Here is an 18,940-nt window from a genome sequence, read left to right as displayed (position 1 = left end):
TTAACTGAGAAATGTTTTAAAGTCACTAGAAGGTGGAATGTCTAGGTCATAAAATCAGTAAGATCGTTTCTTACACAAAGATAGGTCAACTGTGTAACACTGGTTTTGGATTTTCCAAGGATAGGCCTATATATATATATATATATATATATATATATATATATATAATATGTATGTATGATGTATGTATGTATGCATGCATGTATGTATATACAGGAGTGTGTGCGGGTGTTTATTGTACCATTTTGTGTTTGTTCTGGGTTTATCCAGATTAAGAACTTTAAACTATTATTGAATTCTATCGAGTCACTTTCCAGCACGTTCTTAGGTTAAGGTGGTGGAATATATTTACCAAGTAAGAGACAACGTGTAGGCAAACGCATTCAGTGCTTTTAAGTAAGACCTTACAGAGAGCTGCAAGATGTTTTCACACCAACGAACTGGTTAATATGTATTAAGGTTTGACAACACAATGTCTGCACCGTTGGGTCACGGCCAGAGGGCACAAAACAAAACTGAATATAATATCATATTTTGGAAATGCAAAGGCTGACTAAAACAGCTTTGATTGATCTGACAACGCCGACGAAAGAGAGCAGAGGACAGTTTCGATTGCTCGTCATCCATCGGCCTTCACAACTTCTCTTTTTTGTTGCTGTTGTTGTTGCTGTGATTGTTTTTGAAGGTCTTTCTCTCATTTGGGCAATGCGATGATGAAAGGTGAAACCAAAGTGGGTATTTACAAGTGGAATTACACAGCGAGAATAATCCTGTATTGCACGAGTGTGTACTACGGAAATCAATTAACTTTTAATTATCTAACTATCTATACACACACACACATACACACACACACACACACACACATATATATATATATATATAATATAATATATATAGTATATATATATATATATACAATATATATATATATATATATATATATATATATATATATATATATATATATATATAATATATATATATATATATATATATATATATATTATATATGTGTGTGTGTGTGTGTGTGAGTATGTGTGTGTGTGTATTATATGTATACATTTACATATTATACATAATATTATAATATTGTATAATATATATATATATATATATATATTTTATATATATATATATATATATATATATATATATAGAGGATGTTTCGAAATTAGAAAGCGCCCCCCTCTGCAGCATGAACTAAAATTGATATGGACAAAAACAAAAGTAATTCAGAACAGATATTTATTTAAGTTTTTCTCTGAGTATTTAATTTTTTCTGTGGCCTCCATCTACCTGTACCACAGCCTGCATTCTTGAGGGGTATGATTTCAGCAAATCGCAAAAAAGCTGAGACTTAAACTCCATTTCCCTGAGTTCTTCGGTCACCTCTCTTCGCAGGTCGTCGAGGCGTGGTATACCATCAAAGTTCAATGTGCACGCTTCAACATGATCCTTTAAGACACTACCAATGTTTCAAACACATTAAGGTCAGGGGAGCTACCTGGAAATTCACTTGACGAGAAGAAATCGATACCACTGTTTCGAAACAGCTCCTGTGTCTGAAGAGCCTTGAAACATGGTGCCATATCATACAAAAATGTGACTTCTTCAACAGATAACATATTTTCAGGATCTTTGAGGAAAGGATATACTCCACCAGTAAGCACAGTTTCTCAGAAGTATTCACCATTCCATGACTGTCTTTTTTCTTTGATGATCCACATTAAGCATTTGGCTGTGAAACAGAGAAATTCCCAAACATTCAGGAAATTTCACAACTTAGTGACAGCGCACGTCACTGCTGATATCATCCAACTTTGTACCCCAAATGATGTCATTTTTATGATTTGGCTTCCTGACTGTGTAAATGAAGAATTCATCTAATGCAGCAGCATGGAGAAAGTCAGCTTCATCTCAATCTTTAAGAGATGAACCACAAAACCATGTACAGTCTCCCCTCTGTTGCTGAGTGATGTTGGGCTTGCTGATAATATGAAATGGCTTGATACCAGATTTTTTTCAACTCACGATATACAGCACTAACTTCTCTTCTTTCCCCTTTTTGTTTCTAGTTCAAGCGCCAATTTACGTAAAGACTTTCTTGGTCTACCCACTGCCTCAGCTATGATGTCTTCTGACTCCTGGAAAGGACTTCAGGCCTTCCAAGATTCTCACTCTTTTCACGATGACAGTCATATGGATTTTTGTTCCAGGTTCTTTTAACAAAAGATTCATCTCTTTTAACGTATTTAGCAATCTACGAACGTGAAATGAAGGATGTGCCAGCATCCCTGGCCTCTCTGAAGGTTATAGCCCGGATTCGGTCAGTCCATCTGATTTCCTCCGTGTCGTTAGCCATGGCTGTGTCTAACTCCGTCATTCAGTTTGTAAATACAAGAAATGTAAAATGCAAAATAGCTTCATAGAAACTTAAGATAATGTATTTGTATTAGATAGGCCATAGCAGACAGCTTCATAACTTCCATATATATACATATATATATATTATATATATATATATATATATATATATATATATAGATATATAGATATATACACACACACACGCACACACAAATATATATATATATATATAATATATATATATATATATATATATTTTGTATTTATGCTAGGTTACTTCCATTACAGAACCAGGTGATAGGAGTCAATCGGTTAAGCCATTTTTGGTAGGAAATTTGATCTCGCCAATCAATTCCTGAGCAGAAGGTATCAACGAAGTGGAAAAATTTCCATTGATTCGAGAACCAAAACTATATTATGTTGTGTCCCGTTATCCATTGTAATTTGAATTCCCCATTGAAGTAAGTTCTGGCATGAAGTTAAGATTCCTCCTATTTGGAAAGTAACAGAGCAGAGAGATAGAGCGAAAAGTTTAAACACTAAACTAGCTCTTAAGTGTAACGCTAAATAACGTCCAGTTCAATTGGCGTTTTAAATAATAGGAAAAAAACATTGGCAATAATCGGGTTGATGTCCTGCAACTGGGACTTCAACAGTTCAAGCGGAGATGCATTGCATTACTACCCTAATGCAATTCAACTTGCATTTTTATATTTTACTAACATTGTCATTTACTTATTACTTTATCTGTTTTTCTAATAAGTGATCCCCTTTTTCTGTATTTCCCACTACCCTCTGTTACTTCTATCGAATGAACATAATATCCTTTGGAGACTTAAATTTCAAGTCAATGGCCCCTGTGGGCTTGTTCCATGTGAATAGAGTTCATCCTCTGAATAATAATGATTCTGATAATACTCCTTTTATAATCAGATTTCCGTTTCCTTTAAACTCACACTTTTGTTAAAGGAAAATTACACAAGAGAGTCGATTAATTCAGTCATATCACATGGATTAGTCTATAAAAGATGTATTAAACTTTGTTGTGGCTCAGAAATAAATTACGCAGTATTTCAGGGCATTTTAGCCTAATTATTAAAAGAAATTTTAACACATTCCATCGACATCTCACGGGTAATCCAATCAATCCATGGTGTCTTTGCTTCTTCAGCATATTAATTGCTCTCATTTTCAACTTTAACTCGATCATTCCTTGCATCCATCAGTCATTCTTCCCTTCTCCCTTCCACAATCGACCGTCTTCAAATATAACATATTTGGACATACGATTGTTTTCATTCCATGCAATATCTCTCCATTTTCTATAAGAGTCGTCTCATATTGTTCCAGATTCACAAATAACTGCCGATTGTATGTCAAAGTAGATCAAATTAAGAGCGAAGATTTCTCCTTAAATGTCGAGAATTCACGGTAAATTTTGCGTTGTGTAATTCAAAAAGAAAAAAAAAGTATTATTACTTGGAAACGTTAAAGGCGGTGCCCAAAGTATTTTGCATTATCTATTTATTCGTACATCCATTTATTTATTTCTAAAGGAAACATTTGTAGAGCTCTCGAAAGAGTTAGTCATCTAATACAATTATTTACCTTATGTGCCACGATAAGCTAGCATCATTCTTACATATTAGATAATTTACGGTGTAGTTTTCTTGCAAAATTATTTACATAATAATAATAATAATAATAATAATAATAATAATAATAATAATAATAATAATAATAATAGTAACAAGGACTGAAGGGATAAAGCAACCAGATGGGAGCAACATCAAACACATAGATGAGACTAGATACAAATACCTGGGAATAATGGAAGGAGGGGATATAAAACACCAAGAGATGAAGGACACGATCAGGAAAGAATATACGCAGAGACTCAAGGCGATACTCAAGTCAAAACTCAACGCCGGAAATATGGTACGAGCCATAAATACATGGGCAGTGCCAGTAATCAGATACAGCGCAGGAATAGTGGAATGGACGAAGGCAGAACTCCGCAGCATAGATAAGAAAACTAGGAAACATATGACAATACACAAAGCACTAAACCCAAGAGCAAATATGGACAGACTATACATAACACGAAAGGAAGGAGGGAGAGGGCTACTAAGTATAGAGGACTGCGTCAACACCGAGAACAGAGCACTGGGGCAATATCTGAAAACCAGTGAAGACGAGTGGCTCAAGAGTGCACGGGAAGAAGGACTGATAAAAGTAGACGAAGACCCAGAAATATACAGAGACAGGAGAATGACAAACAGAACAGAAGAATGGCACAACAAACCAATGCACGGACAATACATGAGACAGACTAAAGAACTAGCCAGCGATGACACATGGCAATGGCTACAGAGGGGAGAGCTCAAGAAGGAAACTGAAGGAATGATAACAGCCTCGCAAGATCAGGCCCTAAGAACCAGATATGTTCAAAGAACGATAGACGGAAATAACATCTCTCCCATATGTAGGAAGTGCAATATGAAAAATGAGACCATAAACCACATAGCAAGCGAATGTCCGGCACTTGCACAGAACCAGTACAAAAAGAGGCATGATTCAGTGGCAAAAGCCCTCCACTGGAGCCTGTGCAAGAAACATCAACTACCTTGCAGTAATAAGTGGTACGAGCACCAAGCTGAAGGAGTGATAGAAAACGATCAGGCAAAGATCCTCTGGGACTATGGTATCAGAACAGATAGGTTGAAACGTGCAAATAGACCAGACGTGACGTTGCTTGACAAAATCAAGAAGAAAGTATCACTCATTGATGTCGCAATAACATGGGACACCAGAGTTGAAGAGAAAGAGAGGAAAAAAATGGATAAGTATCAAGATCTGAAAATAGAAATAAGAAGGATCATAGGGAGGTATGCCAATGGAAATTGTACCCATAATCATAGGAACACTAGGCACGATCCCAAGATCCCTGAAAAGGAATCTAGAAAAACTAGAGGCTGAAGTAGCTCCAGGACTCATGCAGAAGAGTGTGATCCTAGAAACGGCGCACATAGTAAGAAAAGTGATGGACTCCTAAGGAGGCAGGATGCAACCCGGAACCCCACACTATAAATACCACCCAGTCGAATTGGAGGACTGTGATAGAGCAAAAAAAAAAAGAAAAAAAAAAGAAAAGAAAAATAATAATAATAATAATGATTATTATTATTATTATTATTATTATTATTATTATTATTATTATTATTATTATTATTATTATTATTATTATTATTATTATTGAAGGCGATGAAAAATTACAAACTAAATTCAATGCAACATCACATGAAATCAGCTGATGGATTTTTCCTCTTGCGAGTCATTTATCATCGAAGTCTATGAATCGTCAAATCACTTTATATCGTGGACGAAAATAAAAGAAAAAATTAAATCGCAAAATCCGCCTTAAAGGAATTTTGATTCGAAGACATTTTTCACAAAAAAAAGAGAAAAATCTCTTCTGATTTACGAATCAGTATATCATTCATTTCTCACTTTCCTTATTGGAATTCTCTACGTTCGTCTTTTTTTAAATAGAAGAATTAAAAATAGTAAGAGGGGAGAATATGAGAAGGTAAAAAGGAGAATTAAGGAAGAAACGTTAATGTATTTTCCTTCAAGTTTTATCAAGAGTGATAAATGAGATTAAAATGGAATTGCATTTTTTTATATTTTTACTCGGTACGAAAGGTTTATTTCCTTATTCCAGTAACTATCTATCTATGTATCTATCTATTATTTTCTTTTCCAATTTTGGTTCAAAACAGCATTTTTTTTTTCTACCCACCACAGACATAGTATATCTACTACCTAGGGCCTAAATCTTAGGTTTGTATGAAGAAAATTTATATAATGCCTGAAAATTGAACTATGCCCGTGTATATATTATATATATTATATATAATATATAAATATATAATATATATACTATATTCATATATATCCATGGTATAGATACAACCACCACACACACACATATATTTATCTAGAATAATATATATATATATATAAATATTCATATAAAGATATATACACACACACACGCACACACATATTATATACATAATCTATATTATATATATATCTAAGATAAATATATAATATATAAATTATAAGATTATATAATGTATATATGTGTATGAGTGTGTGAATGTGTGTGTGTGTGTTTTCTACGTCCTCAGGGAGGTTGCAATGCGTAAGACCTACTTCTTCGAGACATCTTGGTATCGTTGGCCACGAACGGAACATTTTCCTCTCTCTCTCTCTCTCTCTCTCTCTCAAATGAAAGATAGCACCTTTTGAAATTAAGGTTCATTAGGTAAAAGACAAAGATGCACTTGTGCATGAAGGTAAATATACTTACCCATTTCAGCAACAAGTGCACACACCAGGAAAAAACAAGTCCATGCCGGCTGTGATAAACGGTCCCCCAGTGGTGCTTCATTATCCCTCATCTTTCATATCATATAGTTGAACAGACACTCAGGGACTCATGCACGTACAGTTAATAGTCCCACCCATGAGATCTGACCAAAACCAGATCGGAAGTGTACATACTTCCGCCCATGAACAAACACACGCGACCTCTCTGCTCTTGGTCGCGTAAGCAAGAGCAAGCCAAGTTTACACATCGCGCCATCTCCAAAAAGTGATGAGCCAGTGATGAGGACTACAAAAGATGTTCCAACACTCACTTTTCCGATCTCCTGAACTGAGATTTTGCTATGCTTTCACAGAGCAGCACAAACAGACTATGCACCTGCATGATTGCTGAATTATAAAATCTTAACCAAATAACACCAAATACTAGCTCCCGGGATATAACAGCGTTCATGATATTTTAATATTATTTCATACCTTTTCATATTATATATATCTATATATATATAGTATATAATAATATATCTATATTATATATATACGTATGTTTTCAATGTATGTATCTACAGCTATTTATTATAAAATCTTAACCAAATAACACCAAATATTAACTCCAGATATTTATAACAGCGTTAATATATTTTGATAATTATTTCAATACCTATTTTTCATAAATATATATTATATATATATATATATATATATATATATATATATATATATATATATATATAATATATATATATATATATATATACATATATGATTTATGTATATATAATATACACATTGTATTTTATGTATGTATACAGATTTATCATATCTGTACACATTATGTATATATATATAAATATATATATATAATAACGGGGGCACCAACCCCCCGTTATCCACTTTGGTAGCGATAGCCATAAGCGGTAGGCAAACTGGGTTTTTGGTACACTTTCCCCTCCCCCCCCTCTCTCTCTCTCTCTCAGACATAGGCAATAGCCCCTCTCTCTCTCTCTTTCTCTCTCTCTCTCTCCCGACTGCAACGTCTCTCTCTCTCTCTCTCTCTCCTCTCGATAACCTCCCTCCATTTCATTAGGTCATCAAATCAGAGTCGGAACTACAAAATATACGTTTATTCACTTGAACAAGCTCTCATGGCACTGAGGTAAGGATCACACCATCCCAAAAAAGAGTTATCAGCATTCTTAAGCTGTCGCTCGGACCACTCTGTATCTAAGGAAGTTAAAAATGATGAGTCTGTACATTCCCCCTTTTTACATATATACTATTATATATATATATATATATATATATATATATATATATATATATATATATATATATATATATATATATATATATATTATATAGAGAGAGAGAGAGAGAGAGAGAGAGAGAGAGAGAGAGAGAGAGAGAATTTTAGTTCATAACTCGTCGTTATGTAATCTTTATAGAAAATCACTGAAAAGATTTAACATTATTTACTTTTTGATCTTCTTCAGAGACAGTGTAAATAGTCTGTATTTCCGTTAGCAAAAGGGAACGATATCACAACTGAATGGGGTGCGGAAAGCTTTGCCAATTCGCCCGAATGAAGTAACTGGAGCAGTAAATATGGCCTTCTTTAGATTCACGGAGAAACTGGAATGTCTTAGCGAGTTCCTCGTCGCCTTTCAGAAATCTCTCTGTAAGAAATCTCTTGCAGAAGTTACGGACATGGTCCTGTAAAACACAGTTTCGTGATTTTAGGTGAATGTGAAGTGTACATGCCTTGGCAACACGTGTTCCAAAAACATCGAGGATTGAAGTTCCCGTTAATGTAGATCACTAAAGGGTTTTGTGCTTTATATTTTGTATAAACGCTTTCAATACCTCCTTCATCTGCTTTGTTACGTCTTCCACTATCCTCTAACCACACGCCCCTTTTTCAACAATATCTCAGACATGCTGAGCTGATATTGTTCAACAGTATCATGACAAGATAAGAGGAATTTTTTATGATACGATCTGACATCGTGTGTCTCGTTAAATGTTCAGAATTGCCGATACGGGGAGGAGACAAGCTTGCCGATACCAACTCGACAACTCTCAAAAATAACGGGGTGACAATGATATCATAGTATCAAGGAAAATCCCTTTTTTGATCCATTCCTCAGCCAATCGAGAATCCTTCCGCGCCGGACCAAATTTCTCAGCAGGATAGCGTAAATCGTCCTCACTGACAAGGATACATCTCTAATTCTAAAAGATTGCTGTCTCAGCAATTTTTTCTGCGCAATTTCAGATGATACGTAATCTGATTTTGAAAAGGAAGTTTGAATGGTGGCATAATGGCGTTATCTAGACCCACAAGAGGGATAAATGAAAAAGAAGCGTTAGATAAAAAGGAACATATGAAGAAGACGAAAACGAACACTAACCTACAAACAAGCAGAAAATTCACCTGTCAACGGAATTTACTCTTTTCTATATTTAAGTGGAGTTTTTTTTATCCTTGATGTGATGTAATATCCAAGTCATGTTTACTGAAAGATCATGGCAGGTCACCATTATGCCAGTTTCATAATTTTCACTTGAACCCAAATTTCCTTTCCTTGCATACATATATAAAGGTGGTGTCATTAATACCAGCAGTATCAGTAGCATTAGCAGTAGTATTATTAGTAGTAACGGTGTAATTTTCGACCATCAGAACCTTTCCATAAAAAGAAAACTAAATTAGATATAACCACTAACAAGGAAGCCACTTTATACGAGTCCTGTGTCTGAAGTACTAGAGATCAATGGCTTCCAAAAGACCATCTTTGCGGAATCAGAACCATAAAGCAAAAAAATAAAAATGAGTAAGAAAGAGAAGAGCCATTGAAGTCAGGGTTAGATAACGTCTCCGGGGTCGAGATAAAGGAAGAGAGAGAGAGAGAGAGAGAGAGAGAGAGAGAGAGAGAGAGAGAGAGAGAGAGAGACCTACTGCGGCGGTCTCGTAACGCCAAAGACGTGACTAAGTGACGGTTTTAATTTGAGCTTTGTTCGACGATTGTCAGACGGGAAAACAGTTACTGCTCGTCCAGGTTTAGCTTTCGTCTCTCAGTCTTTACATTTGAGCGCAGTTTAAGAAAATGCACTATACGACACTCCATCACACGCACACACCACATCACAAGCAAGTTGCCTACGAGTCAACGACTTATTGTTAGTCCTAACCATGGCCTCATGCGATTATCCAGTATTTGCCAAAAATTCTTCCTTTACTTACAGTCGTTTACTTGTTTTCAACTTGTTTGTGACATGTTTTCTGTAGGTCCCCGACTTGTGTCTATGACGTATTCTACTGTAGTGTTGACGAACCCTAAGATTTCAATAACTTCTTCGGTTTCCTTTGGAAGTTTGTGAAAGTTGTTCGAACTCTTGTCACTGACTGATTATTCTGTGCTGAGCGCGAAATAGAATTTTGATAAATGGAGACGTTTATTTGGACCTGCCATGAGGGATTTTTCGAGATATCGACTGCTTTTCACAAAGAGACATCCAGTCCCCAAACAACAGGCAAGTTTCATGTCATTTAACAAAAGTGATTTGACATAACAGAGCGCTAACTCAGTTTTTATATCAAGGAATGAAAGAGTCACGATTTGAAATGATACTTTATAGGACACTGAAATTGTGACAATCATTCATATGTGAAATGTTATCCAATCTCGTATACATATATACACAATGCTGGCCAAAAAATTTCTAAAATGTAATATGGGCGATAAATCTAAGAAAAAAAATGTTTGCAAAAGAATTAGCTTTTCTTTTGTTTCCAATATTAAGAGACAAAACTGTAAATCAGAGAAAAAATATTGTTGAAAATATGAAGCCATGCCGTTTCTTACATTGATCCTTCAAGCTACAGAGTTATTTCAATCCTTGAGCTTTTTTTTTTTATTCTATAACTCCTTCGATTTCAAGGAGCGTGTCCATCGTTCCTTTTGTGGTATTCTTTGCTCTTTACTTTTGCCTTATCTTTTTTTCTTTTTTTTACATTAAAACTTGGTGTTAATTGGGGTGTGAACATATTCCATGGCATTCAGTTGAAGAAAAACGATATATATATAGTTGAAGGAATCATTATGTTAATTTTATTGTTCCTTTTGTTATGGAGAGAGAGAGAGAGAGAGAGAGAGAGAGAGAGGCTCTTTAAAGGCTTCGTAAAATGTCGTGATTAAACTGAAACTAAATTACCTCGCGAACTATATTTTCAGACAAATTTTCTTCTCTAGTCTGTGAATATGACAGCAGCTTCTACATTTTTCACACGGGACCGTGTCAATGACCTCAATAGAGGTTTTATTTTGCCATTACAAAATTTTAACTTGTAATAGGGCGAAACTAAACGATGGATCTTTACCGCTGTCATCATAGTATGAAACAGGGTTCAAATGTTCTCGAACATAAACTGTAGGCTTATTTTATTATTATTATTATTATTATTATTATTATTATTATTATTATTATTATTATTATTATTATTATTATTATATTATTATTATTATTATTATTATTATTATTATTATTATTATTGATATTTTTGGAGATGAGCCTTATTCATATGGAACAAGCCCACAGGTGGTCATCGACTTGAAATTCCAACCTCCAAAGAATATGGCGTTCATTCGAAAGAAGTAACAGAGAGTAATTGGAAATGCAGAAAGAAGAGCTAAATTATTATAAAAGAAAAAATGATATAACAAATTTATATATAAACAGATTAAAGTGTAGGTAATTTTTTTTGTAAATGCAAGGATAATTGCTTTAGGGAAATAATGCATTGTATCTTCGCCTGAACTTTTGTGGTTCCAGTTACACAAGATCCTCAGGGAGATTGTTCCACAGTCCACAGTGAGAGCAATAGACGACTTTTGGATTTGGGATCTCGACAGCGAAAGAAAATTAGCCATAGAGCCTAACGATAAAACACAATGCTTCGCTCTGATATCTCAGGGAGGGAATAAGCTTCGCTCTGATATCTCAGGGAGGGAATAAGTCTAAGTCCTCGAACTTCTAGATAAGTCTCACGCCGGGAAGGGATGACAAGCCCACTTCCGAACAAAAAAAATGCCACCATCGAATATGCTGAAGCAGAAAAAGTAAAATTAGATAAAAAGGATGAAAAAGGATCTCAGATACTGGAGAGACAACTTCTACTTGTACCTACAGATAGTCTCCCTTGAACTGTACCAGTTCCGGGACTACATCCAGGGGTAGGCTTCCATCTTCCCCTTTATGCCTTCTGGTGGTACCCCTTTACACCCATGGGTAGACTCATCTACTCCTGGAGACTGTACCCCCTTTTATACCCATACAGAGAGCCACTGAAAAGGGTTCCTTGAGCACGTTTCTTCACTCTAGGGTTCTTCTGCCACAAAAGAGAAAGAGAAAAACCGAAGGCTTGGCATTTTCCAATACCCTCTTCAGATGTAGACATTATCAATTAGGAGGAATGAAAGAAAGGGAGAGAAAGAGGGAAATAAACTCAATAGTCCTTTTCCATGGAGCGTCAGTTTTCTATAAAAGATTCATTTTGTAAAAGTAGATCGAAAACCACTTAATTAAATCACTTTATACCTCACTTTTTCTGCAGAGCTACAATTCCCGTTGGACTAGAATATGACTGATTTTTGTGCTCAGGAAATTTTAAATGGAGATCCTGCATCTCCTTTTATTGTAAGATTTGACTTTTAATCGAGTCTTGAAAGAAGACTTTGAATATAGACTGTATAAACCAATTTTTTTCATAGAAATTTGTAACGATAGAGCGTCGATAGATTCTGAAAAGAATAAGCTGAAAGTTCTTAAGAGTATATATATATATATATATATATATATATATATATATATATATATATATATATATATATATATATATATATATATATATATATGTGTGTGTGTGTATACACGAGCGAGGAGATATCCCATCGTTTGCTGTCAAAGGCGTGAACAGATGTAACGACGCGCACCTGAGGGTATTACCTGGATGAAAGTGATTTGGCCTAGTTTGCAGACGGACTCGGAAGGATTTACTCAGACTTAGTCATTCATGATTTGTCTAATCCATGTGCCTGGATCCGTTACGGGGAGAGAAAATCTTATCATTGGATAGATAAATAAATTGTACCTTAATATTATTATAGCATTTTGCATCTCTATACTTCTGATAAATCACATAGCTTTACTGTGGTTATTGAAGGTTTTATTATGTTTGCATTCAACGTAGGTGGGTGGGTAATCAGAGTGGCGCACTGTGAGCATTACTTGAGGCTCTTTGCAGCGTCCCCTCGGCCCTACCTACAACTCCTTTCATTCCTTTTACTGAACCGCCGTTCATATTACCTTTCTTCCATCTTACTTTCCACCTTCTCCTAAGAATTGTTTCATCGCTCAACTGGGAGGTCTTCCTCTTTCAGCTGAATGACCTCATAGGTTCCAGCTCTTGTACTTTAAATTAACTTTTATACTCCAGTTCCAATTATGCTTGCATCTATCCAAGTGAGGATGTGTTGTTCATCAAACATATAATTTAGTATTATTTGATAAAAATTCTTTTCCTTTCTTTCATTTGTTTCTTGTCATTATTATAATCATCATAAGCGTAGATTTTGGTTGTAAGTTTGTTGTTAGCCTCGAGTCAATGTTGAGATAGATATTCCTAATTCTTATTGCAATGCGTAATCTGTACGCGATAGTAGGTCTGAGGCTTATGTTGGCCTCTTCTGCATAATTGTTATATGCAGAATAAACAAACATTTATATCCAATGTAGCACGAAGGAACAAGTGCTTGAGAATATCCTTAACGCCACAGTGGAAGGTGAGTGAAACCTGGGATTTTGAATAAGTACTTTTGTAGTTTATTTCTAAACTATTATTATTATTATTATTATTATTATTATTATTATTATTATTGTTGTTGTTGTTGTTGTTGTTGTTGTTGCAGGTATAAATTACGCTGATACCCTCAGTGCAAGTACCTGACCAACGCTGCTTTCCCAAGAAAATTGAACAAAAACAGATTCGTTGAACACAAACTATACTAGTAACAACTTGGCATTATGAACTATTGTGTTGGAGAGAAGTTTTTTTTGATAACAGCAAAAACGCCACATGTCAGCGACACGCATCTAAGAGGTTCTGAACCTTTGTACCTCCCGTTAATGTGATGCATCAGCATGAAGTTGTTACCGCTCTAATGAAGTCATAAATTTGGCCTCTAGCAAGGCTCTGCTCTGCTGTTGTCTGATGTTAAGAAAAGTCGAAATTGCATTGCGAGACCTGAACATCGTTCTCTCTCTCTCTCTCTCTCTCTCTCTCTCTCTCTCTCTCTCTCTCTCTCTCCTGATCGCCTGTATTCTTTGGGTCAAATAAATTTTTCTACCGATGTAAATTGGATCCGAACTTTTCTATTCATTTTCGTTGCGCAGGAAATGTTAAACTGTTAAGCTTTGCTATACGTTAAAGCATTTTTCATTCTTGGTATAAATGAAGACTGCTGAGCTGGATTTGGTACGATTTAGTAAAGTTTCGTTATTGCTCTTAATTTATAGCTTCATCCGTGAGTAAAAATAGGTCATTTTCATCACGACTCTCATGTTCCGAAGATGGAAACAGACAGGCGAGAGACTGATACTGATTAGTAGGCTGAACTGGGCGATGACGGCTGGATTTATAGCTGAAAAATTGCAAATGATGTTTTCGAGCTTAATAGACCGAAAGGATGTGGAATGTAATTGTGGTTTATTGCAATAATCTCATTATTCTCACTATCATTTCTACCCGTAGGCTGGGTTTTTCACTAAAAACCACCAATTCTTTTCTTTTCATTTCGAAATAAGTAACGAGAACATTGGCACATATTCCTTGAAGAAATATTAACATTAACACTGAAGTTTATAAACTGGATTCTTCCAACGAAGTGATAAATAACTTCATTATAAGTGCCATTTTATTTCTGACTGAAAATAAATCAGATACAGACTGATTTAAGAAGATCGACTACGCCAGTTCTGTAAGTGAAAACCGCCTGAACTTTGAGACAAACAGGTAAGTCTTCAAGGATTAGAAAGGCAAAATATACCATGCGAATGTCAAGTTAATCGGAAGGCATGTGAGTCTTTTATATACTATTTTTTTTTTTTTTTTTTTTTTTTTTTTTTTTTTTTTTTTTTTTTTTTTTTATTTTTTTGACAACGTAAATATATTCTCTGGGTCTCTACACCTTAGTCATAGCTCGCAGTTATAATAAAACTCTTTTACAACTACTCGGGTAACATTGGGGTCAAAGCGTTGGTAATCTCCTCTCGCGTGCTCTTTCTCTCTTTCCTTTCCATAAGATTACTATTTGCTACACATCCGCTACATACCTGGTCTTCGAACAGGTAAGGTTTCGGTGATGTTCAGAAAAGAGCATGCAGTGCTCCCGTGACCAATTTATGAAATCATGTTCATGAGGGTAGCAACCCCACGCAGAAAACAAGCGCTGAGAAGCCCACAACAGATTTTATGAAATGTGTGAGTGGGCCAAAGAGTCGGTGTTGGTCGCTAGAAGTAGAAATATGGCGCGGACACAATATTCATGCAAGCATATTCCTGACACTTCCTTTCTTTTTCAGGCATGCTGTGGTGTGGCACCGGCAACCCAAGATGACCCCAGGAATCCTGGTGACCCTTTTTTGCCTAGCCGCTGCTGGTAAGTGGGTCAGAAGTATTCAATTTCTGTTGTAGTGTCTGTTTTCCTTAACATAGTAAGTTGCATAAATGAAAGGATGTTATGTTATGAGACCAAGGTATTTAGTTTTATGTATTTGATGATAAGTTAAGAATTTACATATGCAATTTGCATTATACGTGTGTGTGTGATCGTATGTGTGTGTGCGTGAGCGCGTTTGTGAGTACATAATCGTAGTAGCTTTGTGAAATGTGTGTGTGTTTATGTTTAAGTGCTGTGTAATAATCAGTAACATTGTGAAATCTGAAACATTTTCAAAAAGATAATGAAGTTTCTTATAATAATTATGGAGAAACCATGTCTAATAAGGAATGATATCAGGAAAGACAGAGGCAATGCTTAAGGACTCCTGAGAACTTTGGAAAAGAAAAAAGAACGAGGCGGGAATGAATGAGGCCCAGTGTCCCCTTTAACCGCGATCAAACCAGCGATTTGTTAAGTAGATACTGTTAAGTAAGGTAACCATGTTTGTCTGGAAATTTATTTTATATTATATAAAATGATATTATATATATATATATATATATATATATATATATATATATATATATATATATATGAATATCTTGATCACGAAATATATTAAACGTGATGCTATCTATAAATAAAGGTAATGCCGCGGAGGAAAATGAAAAACGAGAACGCCAAGAGCTTTGGGTCTTAACGACCCTTTACTATAGTCTTGCCTATAGTAAATGGTTCGTCAGTACCGACAAATCTCGGTAGTTCTCGTTTTTCATTTCCTTTTCCCCGCTGGCATTACTTATATATATTATATATAATAATATTAGATTATATACTATATAATCATATTTTTACAATATATATAATTCATTTATATATTATTCTTGTATATCATGTGTATTAGAAGAAGTAATAACCAAGTGGTCGTGTAACTGCACCAAAGAAACAGGAAATGAAATGCGTTTTTTAATACCCTGCAAATAAAAAATAGATGTTCTCTTTATTAAAATCTAAATATGTACATGTACTGTACTTGTCAGTAAGATTGTGTGGGATAAGTGGTTGTCCGTAGAATACTTAAAAGAAACTTGAAAGTTAAGCCACAAGTAAAGTTGTAGTTTGTCTACATCAGGAAATGAAATTGAATCCTAATTAGACATTCCAAGGAAAATTCTAATAAAAAGAGAAGATGAAATTATATTCGGGTTTGTATTAGCGTCGACTAGTATAAATCAACATATTTTATCTATAGTTGTACTGTACGTAGGATAGGCTTAAATAAATATTTGGCACCTGCAGACAGAATCTACTCGTATGTAATAAGGAGAACATAAGAGCACTTAGAGGTCATAGAAGTAGAAAAAGTCTGTGACTTAGAAGAAAATTAGTAGAGAAAAAGCGTTGTTGGAGAGATATCTTTTTTATAACTTCTCAAAATATATTTTTTCTTATCACAGTTTGTCTGCGGACGCCAAGTTAACTATAATTACACACTAAAATATTCTTGGTCTGTCGGGCAGAGCGTATTTAAGGTTTCTGTATACGGATGGGCGAAGACGGAGTAATTTGGACACCTATCGATGAAACGCATTTTGGCTCTTTTGATGTAAGTAGCGAACTGGGTGCCTGGTAATTACTAGACTGTGTGTCGCAACAAAAGCAGAAAGTTACACGAGGCTAATAACTGGGTTTCAAAAGATTGCTGAGAAAATGATTAGTAGTCCTTCAGCCATCTTCTTCATGGAAAAAACGTGTATATGTATGTATGTATGCATGCATGCCAGTATGTGTGTATGTATGGATGTATATATACACATGCATATGACACAAACACTCGCACACACACACACTACACACACACATATGTGTGTTTGCGTGTGCGTAAGCACTCGTGTATGTGTGTGTGTGTGTGTGAATGAAAAAGTCAGCTCCTCCACATAGTAACTCTTGCATCTTCATGCATGCACGCACGTATGTCTAAACGTGAACAAGTCCGATTCCGGTCATTTTCCAAGTGCATTCCTTGCGAGGCAGACAGTTCCTGGATGGCATATCCTCTGTAATGGATCGCTGATGAAATCGGACGCATATCACTGCACCGTCAAAGATCCCGCGAAGAGCGATTCATTCCGGTTATTGAATTCTAGAGCAGCGCTTGCAAGGCCGTGATTGTTAACCGTGGGTTATTGCAATCACAATAGGCGCTGTTTCAAAGGGTCCTTGGGTGCCTCAAGTCATGCCGGAGTCGGGATCACTGCGACGTTTCGAATAACAGATTCTGCTGTTATGGACTTGAGCTGCGATGTCTTTTATTTCTGCGAGAGAGATTTAGACTCGCAGTTTGCAATAATGTAGATGACTGCAGTGAGCGACGGAAAAGTGTTCTGCCTGCAATATTCAGTTTACGGAATGGTATAAATAATATATATATATATCATATATTATATATATATATAACATATATATATTATATATATATATATATATATATATATATATATATATATATAACATATATATATATATATATATAATATATATCTAATATTTATACATATCTATATCTCTATATATATCTATATCTATACTATATATATAATATACTAAGATATATATTATATTATATATATATATATATATATATTATATAGATATAGATATGTATATAGAGGGTGTTTCGAAATTAGCTCCCCTCCCCTCCCCTCTACAGCATAAACTAAAATTGATATGGACAAAAACAAAAGTAATTCAGAACAGATATTTATTTATGTTTCTCTCTGAGTATTTAGTATTTTGTGTGGCCTCCATCTGCCTGTACCACAGCCTGCATTCTTGAGGGGTATGATTTCAGCAAATCGCAAAAAAGCAGAGACTCACACGTCATTTCCCTGAGCACTTTGGTCACCTCTCTTCGCAGGTCGTCGAGGCGTGGTATACCATCATAGTTTACTAAGCGCCTTTCAACACAATCCTTTAAGACACTACCAATGTTTCAAACACATTAAGGTCAGCGGAGCTACTTGGAAATTCACTTGACGAGAAGAAATCGATACAACTGTTTCGAAACAGCTCCTGTGTCTGAAGAGCCTTGAAACATGGTGTCTTATCATGCAAAAATGTGACTTCTTCAACAGATAACACATTTTCAGGATCTTTGAGGAAAGGAAATACTCCACCAGTAAGCACAGTTTCTCTGAAGTATTCGCCATTCCATGGCTGTCCTTTTTCTTTGTTGATCCACATTAACCGTTTGGCTGTGAAACAGAAAAATTCCCAAACATTCAGGAAATTTCACAACTTGGCTGATATACAACTTTGCACCCCAAATGATGTCATTTTTATGATTTGGCTTCCTGACTGTCTAAATGAAGAATTCATCTGATGCGGCAACATGGAGAAAGTCAGCTTCATCCCAATCTTTAAGAAATGAACAACAAAACCATGCACAGTCTTAT

The 18,940-nt window shown here is 35.3% G+C and overlaps 1 protein-coding gene across 4 annotated transcripts in view; it reads left to right on the top strand.

Moving 5' to 3' along the window:
* The window catches only part of LOC135219588 (neuronal acetylcholine receptor subunit alpha-10-like), a 403,272-nt gene that overhangs the window by 74,599 nt on the left and 309,733 nt on the right, over nucleotides 1-18,940 (top strand). For all 4 annotated transcript variants that reach the window (XR_010315468.1, XR_010315467.1, XM_064256476.1 and 1 more), the window contains exon 2: nucleotides 15,406-15,482. Coding sequence is in view for 2 of the 4 variants with exons in the window: in XM_064256476.1 (XP_064112546.1) it covers nucleotides 15,437-15,482 (46 nt within the window). In the remaining 2 variants the exon portion in view is untranslated. The remainder of the gene's footprint in view (nucleotides 1-15,405; nucleotides 15,483-18,940) is intronic.

The sequence above is a fragment of the Macrobrachium nipponense genome, chromosome 1 (genome assembly GCF_015104395.2).
Source record: "Macrobrachium nipponense isolate FS-2020 chromosome 1, ASM1510439v2, whole genome shotgun sequence".
Taxonomy (NCBI): domain Eukaryota; kingdom Metazoa; phylum Arthropoda; class Malacostraca; order Decapoda; family Palaemonidae; genus Macrobrachium; species Macrobrachium nipponense.
This window is presented reverse-complemented; position numbering and strand designations above follow the sequence as displayed.